This window comes from Mastigoproctus giganteus, chromosome 3 (assembly GCF_048544385.1).
Source record: "Mastigoproctus giganteus isolate SK-2022 chromosome 3, ASM4854438v1, whole genome shotgun sequence".
In the NCBI taxonomy this organism is placed as follows: domain Eukaryota; kingdom Metazoa; phylum Arthropoda; class Arachnida; order Uropygi; family Thelyphonidae; genus Mastigoproctus; species Mastigoproctus giganteus.
In genome coordinates, this window is record NC_143577.1 from 147,605,214 (window position 1) to 147,624,854 (window position 19,641).

The window sequence follows — 19,641 nt, forward strand, 5'->3', positions numbered from 1 at the left end:
ATGCTATCTAGTTTCTTCATGATCTGAATTACAGAAGAATTAATGAGCTCATCAACAGGGTACAACTTAACTTTCAATTAGTTTATATAGAGAACAAGTTCATTTCATAAGGTCTCCAACTCCAGGTCCAATAATCACAAAACACTAATAAGAAATAACTGAATTTTTCATATTACCATATTTGTCCAAATAGGACAATATTTAATAAATTTATGCCAATTTTAACCATGATCCTATGAAATTATAAAGTAAACAATGAATGACAGTACATTTTTTGTTCACATAAGATCTATTAAAAAGGATTAAATAAAATATGCCACAAAATTAGTAATACGACAAATTCTACTAAATTGTAACTTTTGGTTAAATTATGCAATAAAAGATCATGTAAGGTCACAAAAACATCCCACTGATTTTGCATATACAATATAACACAACGGCATTATTGATCCTGATAGTTTTTTTTTTTTTTTTTTAATATGTCTTCAGAAATATCCATATTATGAAAAACTACTTGCACCTTTCAACTATTATTAATACTTCGCAAAATTAATTTTAATGCTTACAAAACTGTATGATAAAATTAATTCATTCCAACAGTCTAAATTTAAAAAAAATTAATGTCAATTTAAGTTATGATTTACAAATCAACTATTACCAAATTATTTTACTTTTGAGAATGCAAAGGGTGAGATATGCATTGTTACCTAAATTAAAAACTTATGCTTTTTTTTTTTTTTCTTGTTATGAATATATCAATAAATTTTTAGATGGACAACAATTAGAATACAGCAAACAATTACTTATTGATAAGACCATATATGTGGAAATGGTGTTAGTAATTGAAATTGCTAAGCAAACTGATTTTTCCCAGAAAAAAAAATTGGTACAGCAGTGTGTTCAAAACTTCTCGTGAAATTTATTTTCCTGAATAAAATTCCATATATGGACATAGCATGCAGTTAACCCTTTTCACAATTTTTATTAAGAACATACCATACATAACAATATTAAAGTTTTAGCCAAAAAAACAAAAAGTGCCACAAAATTTTCATCCCATCCACCAAACCAATGCATGTGAGTAAAAATTATAAGCATATTGTATTAGAAGGCTTTGTACCAGTGTATTAGAGTGCTTAAAATGTTTACAGTACTTAAGAATTTTAAAACTCCATTCATAGGAAAGCTTGTTTATAACAGCATTATGGGAAAATAAAACAAGTCATTCCCAAGGAAAAGCTGTACTACGTGATGTCATACTAGAGCACTCAATGTGCTGTTTTCCATTTATATTTATCATTGGCCTTTATATTAAAGTCAAAATTTACAAATACCTATGAAGTCAATGTTACTGAGTACAGTTTAATTTTAAAATTGAAAAATTAATCTGGGTTCAATTATATCTTTAAAAGAGAAAAATATTTCTCTTTCAAAGATGGCTTATATAATAATGCAATGATAAAAGTAATTTTTTTTTTTATTTCCTGCTATTTAAATTAATATTCTTCAATATGACATCAATAATGAAAAAAGAAGTCAGTAAAATCATTAGCACTTTATCACTGAAAGATCATTAAAAAAAAAAACTGTCATTAAGAGAAAATTTACTGCATGAGTGAGAAACTGGAAATAAAATTACTAAATTAATTTCATATAAATAGTTTTACAGTGACTGGCTAAATACTACACAAAATTTAAAAAAAAAAAGGTAAGATTTTAACCCAACATACTGATAGCTAAAAAAAGTAATTAACAAGAGATAATAATTATTATTATTATCATAACAAAGTCAATGTCTCACTGCTAACAGAAAGAATTCTTCATATCTAAACATAATAAAGAAAACCATATATTAAAATTAACACTGCCAATTGAGATAACACGATTCCCATTTTTTCTGTATTAAAAGTTGAATAAATATCAGGAAAAAAACAAGAATACAAATATTTTCATAATTTTCAAGGGAAAAAACATAGCAATAAGCATTAAATTAGATTATATACACTAAATATCAGCATTTGAATAAAAATATAATATTTTACAATTAAATTTCATCCACACTTCCATATTACAAAGAGACAAGACAAAACAGAAAAACCTTTTAACGTATTTTTGCAAAAAACAATGGACACGTGGCATAGTATATTATTCTATATCACATATGTCAGCTATTTAACTTAACAAAAATATCTAAAAAAATCAGAAGTATACATATAAATGCTCGTAACCTGAGCAAATGTTGTGTTCGTATTGAAGCTATTCATAACTTTTTAAAAAACTTTATAAAAAATTACAACTTTGATGTTTATCATTCTTTTCACCATCCTTCTCTCATAATAGCTGCTAAGTCACTACTTGCTGTACTTGAATATTTTCTCAACTGGAATATATATATATTAAAAAAAAAACATTTGTAGGCTCATGATATTTTAATTTTCATATAATAGCTATTATAAGAGTATATATAGCTATTATGATAACACCTATTACAATAATAGCTTATTTAATAATAATAGCTATTATACTGTATAGCTATTATTATAATTGCTATTACAATCTTCATTGCCTGTTCAATAAAACTGTACTAACTCAACATTGAAACACTGACTGTAATAATTTATTTCTGTAGAAAAATACCTAAAGAATTTTATATTATACTCTAAATGGTTCCTCTTTTTTGGTGATAAAGACTGAACTATCAAGGAACAAAAATTAATTCTATTTTGTAATTGTAGAAGAAATATTTCAAATAATGTTTCAAACATATTCTACAAAGAGTTCCTTCTGGAAATAAATAACCGAAATTAATTCAGTTCATGATATTCATCAATCTGATGTTATCACCCACTTGAAATGATCATTTAAACTAAAAATTTCCTATCTTGTAGGAATGACTGTGGAGCAATGATTTTATTTAAGTAAAACTGTTTATTCAAAATATGGGTTGCAAGGGCACAACACTACACAAACACATGCAAATGAAAGGGAAAAAAATAACCTTTTGTTAGGCACAAATGCATTTCATTTCATTATGTTAAAGAATGCAAGCATTTTACTAGGGCCTATTTATTTATTTGATATAAGAAAGATAATCACAAGTATATGACCTACACTTATCTAAACTTATTATTTTTCATAACACTGAAAAAGACCAAAAGAGGGGCTGAAATATTTGGCACGTATTCATAACACAGTTATGATATATATTTTATAATATATATCATAACTGTATTTATATAGAGAATAGTTTCTTTCTCAATTAACTATTTACTAGTTTGATTTGCCAACTGGATAGTTTACTGGAACTCTTCAGACTACATGAAAATCCAAATTTATCAAATGATGCAAAATATAACTGTAATGGTACAATTAAAGTTTTAAAATAAAGGTACAATAAAATCCTGTTAAATGAACTTCAAGGACACACAAATCATTTTGTTGTACTAAAACATCATTCTAATATATATCTAAAAATTTGAAAAAGAACTATTTGTTCGAAAAATTCTGCTGCATTTTTCTAATACAGTGGTGCCTCGCAATTTGACTGTAATCCGTCGCCGAATTAGAGTCGAATTGCGAATTTGTCGAATTGCGGGTCAATATTTTCCATATAAGTTTATGGCAAATTGATTAATTCGTTGTCGGAGAGAAATACACAATATTATTGACTTTACTATATTCTAACAAATAAACGAAATTACAAAATACATAATGAGTACATACATTTCATTGAGCCTTAGATGTTGGAAGGATGTTTTATTTATCTTGTTCTATCCCTTCTCTTCTCCTCTTGGCTTGAATGGGGATGAGGAATTGATCAAGGGTGGACTGTCTCTCCCTCTTTTTCAAGATAGCCTTGAAGTGATGCATAGTATGTTGTTAAACAAGTCTGTCATTCTAGTTACAACAGCAGTGTTGGGGTGCCATTTTAAACAAGCAGACTGCACCTTCTCCCAATGAAATAAAATTTCTTTAATGGCAGCTGTTGGCATCGGCCCTTTTTCCCTGTCTTCTTCTTCACGTGAAATTTCCTTTTCTCTCTCTTTTGCTTCCTGTTCACTGAGTGTTTTGAGTTCTTCCACAGTTAGTTCGTCATCGTGATCCTCCACAAGCTCTTCCACATCAGCCTCATCAACTTCTCCTATGTCGAGGTTCTCCACCATCGAAATGATTTCTCGCATGGCTGCAGCTGCTTCTGATTCTTCAGCGGCTTAGACTGCACTGTTGTCATCCTGAAAAAGGAAGGAACGAGTTTCTTCCATGATGCACGAAGGGTCCTCTGTGTCACTCCGTCCCAGCCATTTTTAATAAAGGAAATGGCATGAAGAATATTGAACTCAGTCTTCCAGTACTCCTTCAGTGTCTTATCAGAAGAATGAGTCACATCGAAAAGCTGTGAAAACAAAGCCTTGGTGTAAAGTTTTTTAAAACAGGCAAGTACTTCTTGATCCATGGGTTGGATCAGTGACATGGTGTTTGCAGGCAAAAACTGGACTTTGATGAAATCAAAGTCAATTTCAAGAATGTTCGCCAAGTCTTGGGGGTGGGCACTAGCATTGTCAAGAATCAGCAGTGCTTTCAAAGGTAAATTGTTGTCAATGAGGAATTTTTTTACACTCGGGGCAAACTCCTCAAAAATCCAATCTTTGAAGACTTCTGGTCTACCCAGGTTTTTTCATTGGATCTCCACATCACTGGCAGTTTGGACTTGATGATTTTCTTCCCAAAGCACCGAGGATTTTTAGAGTGGCAAATGAGAAGTGGCTTTAAAGTCTCCGTTGCATTTGCTGCCAATAACAAGCTAAGCCTATCTTTCATAGGCTTAGCTTGGGAGCATCACTTCTTCTTGCGTGATGTATGTTCGATTTGTAAGCACTTCCAAAATAACCCAGTTTTCATCCCCATTAAAAATTTGCTGCGGCAAGTAGCCTTCCTTCATGATTAAATCTTCAAATTTTCTCACAAACTCTTCTGCAGCCTTTTTATCTGCACTAGCTGCTTCCCCATGTCTGAGAACATGGATATCTGTTCTACCTTTGATTCTGTGAAACCACCCACGACTTGCCTTGAATTCATCAGTTTGATCTGAGATACATCCTGGAATTTTCTTCTGCAATTCTTCAAAAATTAACCTAGCCTTCTCACAGATCAATTGCCTGAGTTACTGGATCTCCTTTCATCTGTCTTTCTCTAATCCAGGTAAGAAGCAGCTTTTCCATTTCTTCACTGATTAAAGATCTGTTTCTGCCAGAAATTTTCATTGCTCCAGCAAACACCCTAGCACCTATAATCTTGTCTCTTTGTCGCCAAAAAGTTGCCACGGTTGACCTAGGGATGCCATACTCTTGAGCCACATCTGTAATTGTTCTACCTTTCTGCACATTATCTATAATTTCTTTCTTCTTTTCTATGCTCAACCAAGTGTGTTTCTTTCCTGAATTATTCCGCTGTTCACTTCTCTTTGGATCCGTTATCAAATTTCACTCAAAAAATAAATAACTGCCAAAGCACAAAATTTTTTACTTTATGAGAAATGCAGAATTATAAATTAGCACAAACAACTCGAGCAAACATGAACTCAGACTACGATTATTAACGAGATAATGTTGTCTCATAACTGAGGAAGAACCGACGGCATACCTGTAGCTATCTTTGAGGGCGGCTAACGTAGCTGAACGATTGTAGGATCTATTCCCGCTTTATCTATCATTGGTTAAATGTTACTCCCGCTCTTTAATGCCATTGGTTAAAATGTATTAAGTAAGCGTCACTATTTAGTGCTCTTTAGTAATGTTAAATGCAGCTATGTAGTCCAGCAAAGAATTCTATCATGCAATATCATGTAGCGTTTGCACCGGCCCACGAAATCCGAATGTCGAATTGAGAGGCACCACTGTACAAAGAAATAGTAAATGGTTTATTTTACTTGAAAACTGACTTTAAAATCAATATATAAAAGAAATTAAAACATATATACTACAAAAGTAAAACTCTCTTCAGAGAATTTTGTTTGAAAGTATATTGGCATTTTTCAGAAATATTGTATCATAACTTCTTCAAGACAGAACTTGACAAACATTTGGAGCGAGTGGATGGGTGAAATAAGGGTGTTTTTTTTTTTTTTTTTGTATAGGCTTGGCACACCCAGGGACTGAGATGGATATCATCATTCTTCTCTTTCTTGGTGATTCTCTCTCTCTCTCTCTGTATTTTTTTTTTTTTTTTGGTTGGTGCAGCAAAAGCACCAGGCTTTCTTGCACCATGTGGCTAATATAATAATAATAATCAGTGCTTTTTTTGTAAAAAAATAGGTGCCGGTACTCATTCTTTGCTATCAGGAAAAATTGAAAATTAAAAGGATATGAAAAGTACTCTAATCCCCCCCCCCCATATTGTTACTTTAGTAGTATATTTTTTTTTTTTAGAATAAGAACAAGAAATTAAATATATTAACACAGTTTATTAAGCATAAATTTATTATTCAAGTATATAAAAAAATAAGTAAAATGTGAGTAAAATAAGTAAAAATAATTTCATAATAAAGTTTTTATAGAATATTCCAAATTTTTTATTAAGTTCTCATCCGATACCCTATGCTGACTTCTTTTCCTGCTCTTTGTATCGGTTGCTGAATGACGTTTCCGAAGCAGCCACGAATCGACATATTTTGCTGGATCACAGCAGGTCAGCGGACAGTCCACAGTTTTAAGAAACAGCAGTGAAGGAACTGTTTTTGTCATTACCGAAGCGCTGGTTGGCGATCAGATTTATTTCTGAAAATCCTTGTTCACATTCACTTGGTGATGGTATCACACTCAGAGCATTCAAATGCTTCAGTTCTTCGGAAACCTTCTAATCAATTAGATATCCCCGAAATCCACAAATTGCATTTAACTCTAATTGACAATTTTCTAACTTCATTTTCACCAAATGCCAACAATTCATGTTTAGAAGGTTTAATACCTTCATTGTCCTCGTTTTCCTTCTCTTGTCACCGGTATTGTCACTAGTTCTTAAATTTAAATTTTTTCCTTTTTTCTTTCTTTTTTTTTTTTTTTGAAACTGTCCAAGATATTGGTATCATTTGGATATTCAGGTAAAGTTAAGTGTAAACAGAGATAGGGAAAATTTTCGGAAAAATGTGGATAACGCACTTCTGCGAAATAAGAGATGATTATTTATGGGGTTAAAGAAAATCACTTTTCTAATTCTCGAACGGGACGCTTTCAGTTGATTCACAGAGGTGTCCAACCTATGACCTGCGAGGAAAGTGAACTAAAACAGCATTTTAAATTTTATTATCAAAAAATTTTTCTCATTAAATGTTTTGTTCAGTAAATGTAATTGTGTATTGTACTTAATTAAATTTTTGAATATTTTCAATTTTACTTTTACATGCAAGAAGATATCGAAAATGTAACACACTAAAGAAACTATGAATTTTTTTTAATATGGCCCCGGTACTGGAAAAGGTTGGACCCCACTGCAGTAGAAAGTGGGCCAGAGCCCATTGGGAATAACCCTTGATCTTCTCACTCTTGACCAGCGTGACTTCTCTGTATGTGGGACAGGTGGTCAGATAGGTTTACCAGGTACTGCTAAGTTATACAATACTAATCACTTTAGCTCTCTTAATTTGCGCAGCAGCACTAATTGCCTGAAGGTCAGAAATGCGAACAAGCCGTACCAAGTTAATTCTCTCCTAATCCATTCGCTATATGAAAATTTTCTTCCCTCAACCGAAACTATTTTAAATGTAACTTCCAAGGGGAATTCAAAATAATTAAACAGAGGTCCGACTGAGTAATTTAGAATTATAAAAATGGTTATACAGTTTTACATAGAAAATATCTTAACAAAAAATGCAAATTTAGTTAAATCATTTTAAGCTTATTTGAATAGTAGGTAAACACGTGAAAACATTTATGGAATATTATAAATTTCGAAGTGCACTGCATCCAAATGTCACATGTCACTGTTAATAAAGGTGCCGGTACCCCGAACCATTGCGTACCGTCACAAAAAAAGCACTGATAATAATAATATAAAATTTTAATAACCTCCACTTTCAGAATAATGATACAGTATATATAATTTATAATTTGCCCAATAATAATGTCGATTTTTGTTTTTAATATTTAACTTTTTTTTTTTTTTTTTTGTATTAATATGAAAATTCAACTTTACTGCAATTGAAAATAAATGGATTCAGGTTGCACTAAGTATATATCAAACAGCCAAAACTGCTAATATGAGGACTAAACTCATCTTGAACACTGCTTGGTTTCATGCATTAATTAAGATGGAGTGGAAGAAAGAAAGGAAGGATGAAACTATTAAATTAAAACCTATTCCCCTGAAGGTGAACCCATGGGCAGGAAGACTGTCTCTGAACCTTTGCTTGGGGCACTAAGTCGAATAAGATTATTAATTCTAAGCTTTTTTTTTTTTTTTTTTTTTTTTTTTGACAAACAACTGATCTGTTGCATCATACCAAATTGGATTTGGGCATAATCATTAGAAATATGTGGAATGCATTCTAAATCACGTAGGAACAAATGTGGAGCAGTAATTTTAATTGAGCAAAAACTGTTTATTCAGAAATATGGGTTATTTTCCAATGATAGTGTGATATTGAATTCTTTTGTTGTATATTTCAATACTTTAACTTTAATTATTTGGTTGAATCCTTTGATAACTATATTTACAATGAAGGTCATTCATAGAGTCATTTGTAATTTGTTTATATACTGTATGTTGTTTACACACAGTATGTAAACAAAATACATTTTAGGCATAAGTGGATTCTGAAAATAACTCAAGTGTACAGAACTTTTCCAGGACTATTTCCCTCAAACTAGATTTACAAAGCATTATTAATGGAAATAATGCTACATGGAATTATTTTTGTTATAGTAAATTTTTCATTGAAACAGTATTATTCATTGTAATTGAATTTTAATGCGTAATTAAATTATAGTAACTACAACATAATGCAACATAACAAACATAAAGATGAAAGTCTTCTACAACAATTTAGTGCTGGGGTGATATGGTGCACAGGCTCACAGGATAGAATTTTTCTCATTATGGTGTGTGCTTGGTAACAGGTGTGTGCTTGTGTTAAGTGAGAAGGAAAACTGCAATAATGAAGGAATAACTAATAATTTAACAGTAGCCACAAGCAGAAGTGAAATTGGTTCTTCCACTGCTTCTATTGGAACATGCAGCAGTCTGAAAAGCAAGGTGTTGAGATTACAAGGGCTACTAAGAGTAAAACCAAGCACACATGCAAGCATGTGCACACAGACACACTCCTGTCTGTACACTAATGCTAGGAGTATAGTAAATAAATCTGATGAACTGGAGTGCTGGTTAAGTCACTGAATGCAAAGGTTGTTGGGATATCAGAAACTTGATGCCACTTCGGCAGAGGATACAGAATATGAATATGGTGTATAATGTGTATAGAAAAAGATGAGGGGGCGGAGCGGAGTTATGCTCTGCAGTGATCTAAGGCAGTGTACTCAGTTGAATGGATGGCCATTGTAATGTGACATAAGCACTGGGAAAAGAAAAATGAGAATAGCTGTACATTACATGTCAAATGACTATGATGTAACAAAGAGTAGGCCAGTAAATTAGAATGTCATAGAATAGGGATTATACTTTCCAGATATTAACTAGAACTTGGGGGTTGATCACACCCACAAGTTTCAGAGAATACACAAGCAGCATGTTAGAGAAGAAACAAGAGGAAACAATACTGTTCATCTGATTATCAGTTGCAAAGTTTCATGCATAAAGAATCTCCTGATAATGGAATCACTAAATGGCAATGATCACAGTGTAATGATGTGGGATTTTACTGAAAGATATAAAATTATCAATGGTAAAGGAAGGGGATTTGGCTTTTTTAAAGGTGACTACAATGTTTTTAGACAATTTGTAAGTTCTTTGCAATGGAACCAACTGATAACATAACCTGCAAACTCTAAATAGGAAGCATTTGAAGAAATAACCATAGAAATTATTAAGCTTTTAACACTAACAAAGAGATAGTGTTAAAAGGTTTAGACTTAAATGTTTGCATGTGAGATGAGCTGATGAGACTAGTTGAAGATATGAAAAATGAAGAAAACCTATACTTAGTATAAACTATTCTGCAATCATGTCACTAAATGGGTTACGCAAGGTAAGGCAGATTCTGAGAAGAGGAAACAATACTCTTCATCTGATTATCAGTGGCAAAGTTTCATGCATAAAGAATCTCCTGATAAAGGAATCACTCTTCTCTGTATATGCATTACCTTGCTTTTTTATCCTTCGCCGCTTTGAAACCTGGCATGTTTTTTATCTTCTTTCAATATGAAACTTCTTTTAGGCATTCGTTTCCAAAATAGTCTTGTTTCATCTATGTTAAAAACTTGTTGAGAAGTATAACATGTAATACTACTAATAATAATTTTAACAGGTTCTTTTTTGAAAGTTTTGGCTCCTTGATCTGCACTTGCGGCTTCTCCCTGAATTTTAAATCTATTCAACTAGCCCTTACTAGTTCGGCATTTTTTTTTTTAGGCAAGTCTTCTTCAGATCATCATATAGGCTAATCTCTCTTTCTTTTCTTTTCATTTATTTATTTTTATAATATTTAAGTTAACTGAATTCTGCATTGGATATTTTCCTCAATAAAATTAGTTAAAGTCTCTCCATTTCAATTCTAATAGCCAGCCCAGTCCTAGTTGCTTACAGTGGAACAGCTGTTTTTCCCGCTGCAAAAATTCTTTTTTTTTAATTATTCTTACAGTTAAACTTGCCATTCCTAAATTACGGCACACATCCGCTTGTCTTTGACTGGAATCGATTCGCTTCAAAACGTCTAATTTAATTTTCAAATTAAGTCTTTTTCTTACATTTATAGTCTTCATAATGCGTCCAGACGTTGTTGCTTTTTCATTCTCATCCACCATTATTAATTCTTCGAAAATATAACTGCGTTGGTTGCATTAATTATGATACAATGTTCGAGTAAACTGTCCATTATGCACGATGTCTAATACCTTACTGAGTGATGACTTTGAATAAATGCATATAACGCAAATATTATAAGCAATATACTTGATCATTTTTTAAAATGTTGATCTCGGAACTACGTAACAAGTCACTGTACTGCAATTAAATTAGAAATTTTCACTAAGCGTGGGAAACGTTTTAATGCTGTTTTTCTATTCATTTTCAAGCTATCAACCCCATCATATGAAACGATTTCGTTAAATATGCCAAAAATGCATCTGTGAAAGAGCATTATAGTGATTTGTGACAGCGTCATAATCAGATACGGATTATAATATAAGAACAGCGTTATAGCGAATCAGCGTAAAGCGAACCGCGTTATAACGAGGGCCTGTTGTACAGAGAAGGGCAACAAGATTAGTGAATGGAACGAAGGCTTGCTCTTACGAAGAAAGGCTTAAGTTTTGCAGATTAGAGTGTCTGGAGACTAGGCACCTGCGAGGTGATCTGACTGAGGTGTATAAAGCTTTGAATGGTTTGAGCATGCTCAATGCTGATGGGATCCTTCCTCTTGCTCAGAATAATCACCTGAGAGGGCATAAATTCAAATTGAGGAAAGACAGTTGTAGGATAGATGTGCAGAAATTTGCCTTTAGCCAGCTGGTAGTTGATTGGTGGAACAGACTTCCATCTTTTGTTGTGGAAGTTGATAGCCTAAATAAATTTAAGGCTGAGCTGGACAGGTATTTGGAACAAATGGGAGTGGTTTTTTTTTTTTTTTTTTTGGCTGATGCTGCATAAGCTTGCTTTCTTGCATCATATGCCTCTACTAATGCTAATTCCTTGAGCCTTAAGTTCTTCACTTATTTCTTCTTCTGATACTTGCAGAAGATCCCACTTGGAGATGACTCCTCTCAAAATGTTTGAGGTATTCTTGCAAATTTAGTTGTTTGCAACAGCGTCTATGAGTTTCTACTAAGATACTGCTTTTGGTGTTCCTATTAGTCTTTCCAGGCATTTTTTGATCAGGAATGGAGACTTTTTTCCACTACCTGACCTCCTGTAAAATGTACAACCAAGTAGGCTTGTGCTAATTGTGCATTGGCATCTGTTCTCTGCCTTTTTTTTTTCAAAGTTATATAAATAACTTTGCCTGTCACTCCAAAGTGATAGTTATAGGAGCATTTGTACAGTCCATTTTTGCTACTTTTAGCCTTTGGTAGATGAACTTTTATGACCAGGCTTTGAGCCCCACCACATGGAAGCTGAAGCAGTGGCGTCAAGTGACCAAGCAGCTAGAATTTAGCAGCGTTAGTTGTGTTAATTTAAGAAACAGAGGAAAAGAAAGGTGACTTTTCTTTCTGAAACTTTGCTGACTCTTTATAGCAAAGAAAGACTTATTAAGTATTGAATTAAGGAATAAACAGAATAAATGTAATGAAATACATATAACAAAAAGTGCACTACAAGATCATTGAGAACATGTTTGGCACCGAGCCGGATGAAAAAAGGGAGTTAATGGAAAGCAATAGTCAGGAAGAACTTAACTATACCAAAACAGTGACCTGTATACCACTGGACATCACAGATGTTGCTGACAATGATTAAAATATTTTCAATCCATCATAAACATTTTCTGGGGACCGCTTAAAATTCCTTTTGGGCCCACCAGCTGCAAAAAACTATTGGGTTTAAACATGAAATTATATATATAGGGAGAAGAATACATGACATTACTGACTTATGATATACTTTTTACATATTTTTAGATGTTCATAAAAAAACTCAAACTGTCATTACATTTATTTATGGAAAACAATTAAGTCAGTCCTAACTGTCTATTAGATAACACAATGGTTTATGGTAGTAACCATACTGATGAAGAAGTCTCTTAGAATAATATTTCAGTCAAATTCATGTAAAAACCATAATAATTAAGTGAGAATAAATTTTTTAAAATTTAGTTTTACCTCTGGTGTCAGATGTTTATATGGTTCATCCCGAGAAAGCCACTCTACTTCAGACACTACATCACCTTCCTGCTCGCTTTCATTATCACTGCCTTTTTCTGAACCTTAAAAATATATTTTGAGAAATTCTTTTTTACAGTTATTTGGGGTAGTTCTCATTTGATTAAAATTAATTGTAGTACAAAAATTCAGTATTATAAAGATTATTATAAGATATACTAGTCCTCAAGGGGTTACACGTACTCCGAGGAAACCTGTAATCCCTAGAGGGCATGTCCTCAGGTGGCGGATTGGGGAATGTCTCCCAGATATGTGTAGTAGGAGCAAAATGAAATAGCTCCCGCAGAACAACAGGTACTGCAGTGTCTGTCCCACACTGGGAGGCGGCAAACAGCATCGGTTCTCCACGTTAGGGGTGCCTGAACTAATACAGAGGAAGGCAATGGAAAACCATCCCAGTGACTCATTTTTTCAGGACATTGCTATGGAGAGAAATCAAAGTCCTATGGCCCCTAGTTCTGGGCAGCCCTTAAATGGACAAGGGCAAGAATTAAATGCAAAGAATCCCTAACTCAACATAGTAAAGTAAAAACTTTGCATAGCTACGTGGAAGTCAGGAGCTTATATGCTGCTGGAAAACTAGACAATGTTGTTCAAGAGATTAAAAGAATGGGTTTACACCTATCAGAGATCAGTAGGCTTTACTGGCCAGACTTGGGAATGTGCTTCCATGAACATGGTACCCTATATTACTCCAGAAGTGAACCTCAAGATTACAATCACCATGATGGAGTAGGCATTTTTGTCCTTTCAGAATTCAATAAATTCGTTATAAACTACATACTAATCACAGATAGAATGATATTACTGAAATTGCAAGGACAACCTTTTAAAATTAATATTCTACAGATATATGCACCAACATCTGAAAAACAATGACAATGAAGTTGAAGCGTTTTATGATCTGCTGGATAAAGTTATTAGTAAATTAGGGAAGGATGAAATAACACTGTTGATGGGTGATGTCAATGCCAAAATTGGTCAAGGGTACAGAATGGACCTGGTTGGCAAATATGGACTAGATATACAGAGTACAGAGTACTTTTTGGGTCTAACGGCACCAGGAATTTACCCCATCTCCGCGTATGTTCTTTGTATCGAGGACAGTACGCTGTCAAGGCCAGAGGTTTAAAAGTGTGTGGATCATGAAAAAAAAAAAAAATAAAAATAATAATAATAAAAATAAATAAATAAAAAAAATAGAAAATAAAATAATAATAAAATAAAAAAAAAAAATCATTAATATAATAATTCTTCTTTTCTTTTGGGCACAGATGGTACATTATACGCAACTTAGAGGGGCTATACGGGATAAGCGCTGGAGGTAATAATATTTCCTAATGGGTCGGGCATGAATTTTGGTGTTTTAAATTTGTACGTGTGGGGCAAGCGCTGTTGTAAAGAGAAAGAGATGGGAGGGGAGGTGGAAGACTGGGGGGTTGGAAATTGGAAGTAAGGGGTCTATAGGGAAGATGACCCCTGTTGAAATAGTGGGGCATGCCCATGCCCCACCAGAGGAGAAAGAGGGGTGGCAGGAGGGGGAGGAGACAGCAGGCCGTCCCCTCCCCCCTTGATAGGGAAAGAGGAGTAAAAAGCAGGCTAGACAGAGCCAGGGCTGTATGGCATCATAAGATGTAATCTTCAAGGTCCGAGTCCAAGTTGCAATCTTCGTCTTTGCATTGGTTCAGTGGTGGTCCAAGTCCAGAAGTCAGGTCCAGTTCGTCACGCTCATGTGTTGTATCTGCCTCAGGTGGTCACTAGTTCAGAGTTTCGCAGTCTTTCATAGGTTAGTGATATGTGGCAGGGATCTTTGTCTTTCAAAGAGTTCGCAGGCAAAGACGGTGAAAGCCCGGTAATTATCTTCTTCTTGCAATATTATTTCTTCTCGGTTTTTTAGCAAGGAGTTGATGCGTGTATATAGCTGACATCTGAGGTTCTCGTAGTTGTCACAGTCATGGATAAGATGTTCCCATGTTTCCTCCTGACCGCAGTTACAGCTCGGGTTGTCAGAGATTCCCAGCTCGTGGAGTTTTCCTCTGAAGGAGCCATGTCCCGTAAGATGGAAGGTGGTGTGCAAGCCAGGGGAAAACCAGGACGGGGAAATAGGATATACCCTGCTGACATCGGGTATAAATTTTTTGGTGACTTGCCCTTTTGTGGTAAGATTCCATCTATTTTGCCAGATAGATTGCAGGTGTTCCGTTAACCTCTTATTTTCTGAGGATTTGCTTTTTTGTGGATCTGTTGTGTAATCTAGATAAGTTGTGGTTCTTCCTTTCGAATGTTGGTGTAGCAGCCCACAATCTCCAGGTCCAAGGGAAGGAAGCCCGCCAGGACCTGGAGCGCATGGTTGCTCACCGTGCAGCAGGCTCTAGTTGTCGTCAAAAGCCTCAGGTTATGTAAAGAGTTTAACTAATGTACAAGTTAGTGCAATTGCATCATTTCAGTACACAGCCAACTATTTAAGTAGTTATAAATTAGTATCATTAAATATATCTCATATTGTGAATATCTTCAGAACGAGTTGCCATGATATTGCACTACCTTGAATAAGTAACACTTCACCATAGGAGAAGACTACTGTTACTTATTCTCAGCGGATACTATCACCCATACGGCACTGTTTGGTGATGTACATACGCACATAGTCAACTACTTATTAAGTGGCTATGTACTGAAATGATGCAATTGCACTAATTTGTACATTAGTTAAACTCCTTATGTAACCTGAGGTTTTAGCCCTAAACTATACTGTAATCTAAATTACTTCACACCATCAGGCATCTTTCATATTGTGGGTTTATACTTCACAACTGGGTTGTCATCATTGCAACACCAGGGTATCTGCCCACCCACTGATGAGGAGCCAATAAGCTCCAAAACAATGCCATATGGGTGATAGTGTCTGCTGAGAATAAGTAACAATAGTCTTCTATGGTGAAGCGTTGCACTCCCTTGTAAGTATTACCAGGGAGTGCAATACCATGGCAACTCGTTGTGAAGGTATTCACAATATGAGATATATTTAATGATGCCAATTTATAACTACAGTAAACCCCCGCTTTTCGCGGTTTCGCGTATTCACAGTCGCTGATTTAACATAAAATGAAACCTAAAAAAATGTGAATTTTAAAGCGCCGTGAACATTTTCCGCCATAAAAAAACATGGGCGTTTGGCTAAAATTATCTTTCCCGGTCAAAACAGCGCTCAGTGGGTGGGGGGAGAGGGGTGACAAAATCGCGAGCGTGGATGTTTCTCGCTAATCATTGTTCGGTATGTGTTATGCGCTTGCCACGGAAGGTTTCGTCATTTGTTTTTAATTTATATGCTTTTAAAATTGAATAAATTTATCAATTTATAAATTGATATGCTTACAAAAGTGATAAATCTACCGTTTTGCAGTGTAAAACAGATTTTTTCGAGTGTGTTAACGGAAGAAAGTGACTTTATTTGGACAAGTTCTTTCTAACCCGTACAAAAATATGGCTACGAATAACAAGGGAAATGTGAATGTGATATTATCAAAGGTGATGACATTGGTGAATAAAATTGAGTTATTAGACAAAATTTCTAATGGTGAAAGTGTCTTCTCAGTGGCAAAACATTATAAAATCAATGAGTCAACGTTACGATCAATCAAGAAATCGGAAGAAAAAATCCGCCAGTGGCTGTGAAAACGCGCACAAGGCACAAGAAGCAGAAATGACACAAGACAGTAATTAGTGGCAAACATTTATTTGACATAATATTAACAATGGAGTACGAGATGGATGCATTTCATGATGTTACAACAGATGCTCCAATGTTCCATCATGAGACACGATGCATGCATGACACCGACGCAGCATGCATTGGCAGACATGGTCAAACACACCTGGAGTTTCTTTGACAGTAGCAGCAGCGCAGACAAGTCTCGCCACGAGATCCATTTCCGTCTCCACAGGCGATTCACACACGATAGATTTGAGGGTCCCCCACAGAAAGAAATCAAGGCTCGATAAATCAGGTGAGCGTGGGGGCCAGGCAACGGGTCCACCACGGCCAATCCACCGACGCCCAAAATGCCTGTTCAAATGGTCACGAACACATCTTCCATAATGGGCAGGCGCCCCGTCATGTTGAAACCAAATGTTGCATCTCACATTTGCTGGAACATCGTCAAGTAACCTGGTAGAACTTGTTCAAGAAAGATTGAATATTTAGCGGAGTTCATGCGCGATGGTAACAGGTATGGGCTGACTAAGCAGTCACCAACCATACCTGCCCACACATTTATTGCGAAGCGATGTTGTGCCGCATGGGGGTGCACACCGTGTGGGCCCTCTGCTAATCCATACACTAGGTGCATGTCTGCCAGCTCACAGTTCATATATCGATGCATGCTCTTCGTGCGGCGACTACTGCTTGAATGAGTAAACCAGAAATTTTCCCTCACGCAAACCTCAGCGCCGTGTACCGACTTACGGTGACGTTTCCAGTTATGGGTTCCTATGCAATTAACATTCCTTTAGATGTTACCTACATCCCCCAATATTTTTGAGACACCCTGTATATATATATAAATTTAATCATGTTGGATATTATCATAGTGTTACTTATGCTTAATGCTAATCTTGTTAGATTTTAACATATTTCTCTTATGAAATCATTTGTGCAACGTTAATGCCATTGTATATATGTCAATTGAACATTATACCCAATTCACAAAGAGGTTATGCTAGCTGATTATCCGTCAGCCTCAGTGGTGCATTGACTTCTTTCAAATTTGAAATGTAGTGATTTCGCAACCTTTACTGGCCTTATAACTGTCCAAGGAAATGTGGCTCAATGGTCCATCTATATAAATTTACTTTTGCCTCATAATATTGGTCATATTGTTGTGGAATGATTCCAGTTCCTTTGTGACATTTCACACAATTAGGTATTGGATGGCACAAGGGAGTGCCATTATATTTGTTTCAATTAGATATTAATTTCTAAATTATTTTAGGAACATTTTCCATCCACAACACCATTATTCTTAAATTCTTCCTACTCACTCCCATTTTGTTGCCACACTGTACTCTAGTTCTTGCATTCACTTCTTACTTGGTCATTCTGCTAACATTAGCAGAGGCATATGATGCAAGAAAGCAAGCTTATATAGCAACATTCAAAAAAAAAATAAAAATAAGAAAATTTCCATTTCACCCATCCATTTGGTCTAAAGGTTTGTCCAGTTCTTCCTTGAATTTATTTAAGTTATCAACTTCCACAATGACAGATAAAATTTTTTTTCCGGCAATCAACTACCTGCTGGCTAAAGGCAAATTTACACACATTAATTTTACAACTGTCTTTCCTGAATTTATGTCCCCTCAGCTCGTAATCTGAGCAAGAGGAAGAATCCCATCAGCACTGAGACAACTCAAATCATTCAGGGCATTATATACCTCAATCAGATCATGTCGCAGATGGCTAGTCTCCAGACACTGCAATTTGCAGAACTTAAAGACTTTCTTGGAAAGAGGACCCCTTCATTCCCATCGCCAGGAGGGCACTGAGGTCATATTGTTGTGGAATGATTGTGGAACCATATACTTTTAGCAATGTACATGGACAATCGAACATTGATTTGACACTGGTTTTACCAGATTTTGTAAAGAGAGTGTGTCACTAGGTTGTTGATGAGAATGCAACAAACAGTAACCATCGGGGCTATATTATTTCATGTAAATATGGGGGTATATAGTAAGACTTATTATATTAAAATCAATGAGCAGATGAGGTTTGCATACAAAAAGATAAATTGGGAAAATTTGATGATTCTTTGCAATTGGTTTTTGGTAATGATAAGTATCTGGCTCTGAACATTATGAATGCCACAGAATATGCATTTTATATTCAAAATGTACTCTTTGAAGCTTTGAAGTATGCAGCTAGGCATAGAAAAGCCACAGATAAGCAGGTACCATGGTGGTCTGAACAATTGAAAATTTTAAGGCGAGATGTTTTTTTGGCCAGGAGGCAATTTCATAGATATAGGTCTCGTAATATATAAGAGGCTAACTATTATAAGGAAATATATAGGTGTAAAAGGAGGGAATATCATAGGGCTATTTATTAGCATAAGTTAAGACCATGGCAGAATTTGGTAAGAACTGCAGGAAACAGCAACCCTTGGGGACTACTGTATAAATTGACTATTAATAAAAAAAAATAGAGCAGGATGTATTTCACACAGTAATAGTAGATGGTAGGGAAACAGTTAGTTGGGAGATAACTATTAAAGTTGTCATAAACTGTTTCCTGAGGATTGTGTAAGTAATCATACTCTTGAACAGTGTGAGATGAGAGCAGATAATAGAGATTATGTCAACGATGAGGATCTCTCTTTTTACAGCAGAGTTACTTGTAGTTAGTAAACAGATAAATGTTGATAAAACTCCAGGGATTGAATTAATTGAGAACAACAGTATTAGTAAGTTATTAAAGATATATCCTCCAGTTCTGCTTAATATGTATAACAAATGTTTATTGGAAGGCACATTTCCTGTTTTCTGGAAATGTGCCCTTCTAAAATTGTTGCAAAAACCAGGTAAAGAAAAAACAAGCCCC

General features: G+C 34.8%; 1 protein-coding gene across 1 annotated transcript in view; it reads right to left on the reverse strand.

Annotated features, from left to right (window-relative positions):
- Positions 1 to 2,258: 2,258 nt before the first annotated feature.
- Positions 2,259 to 19,641, reverse strand: part of LOC150088318 (STARD3 N-terminal-like protein) — a 115,913-nt gene continuing 98,530 nt past the window's right edge. The window contains exons 8-9 of the mRNA XM_090370713.1: positions 12,984 to 13,087; positions 2,259 to 2,380 (exon numbers count right to left, since the gene is read on the reverse strand). Coding sequence (XP_090226839.1) covers positions 2,318 to 2,380; positions 12,984 to 13,087 — 167 coding nt within the window. The 3' untranslated portion in view covers positions 2,259 to 2,317. The remainder of the gene's footprint in view (positions 2,381 to 12,983; positions 13,088 to 19,641) is intronic.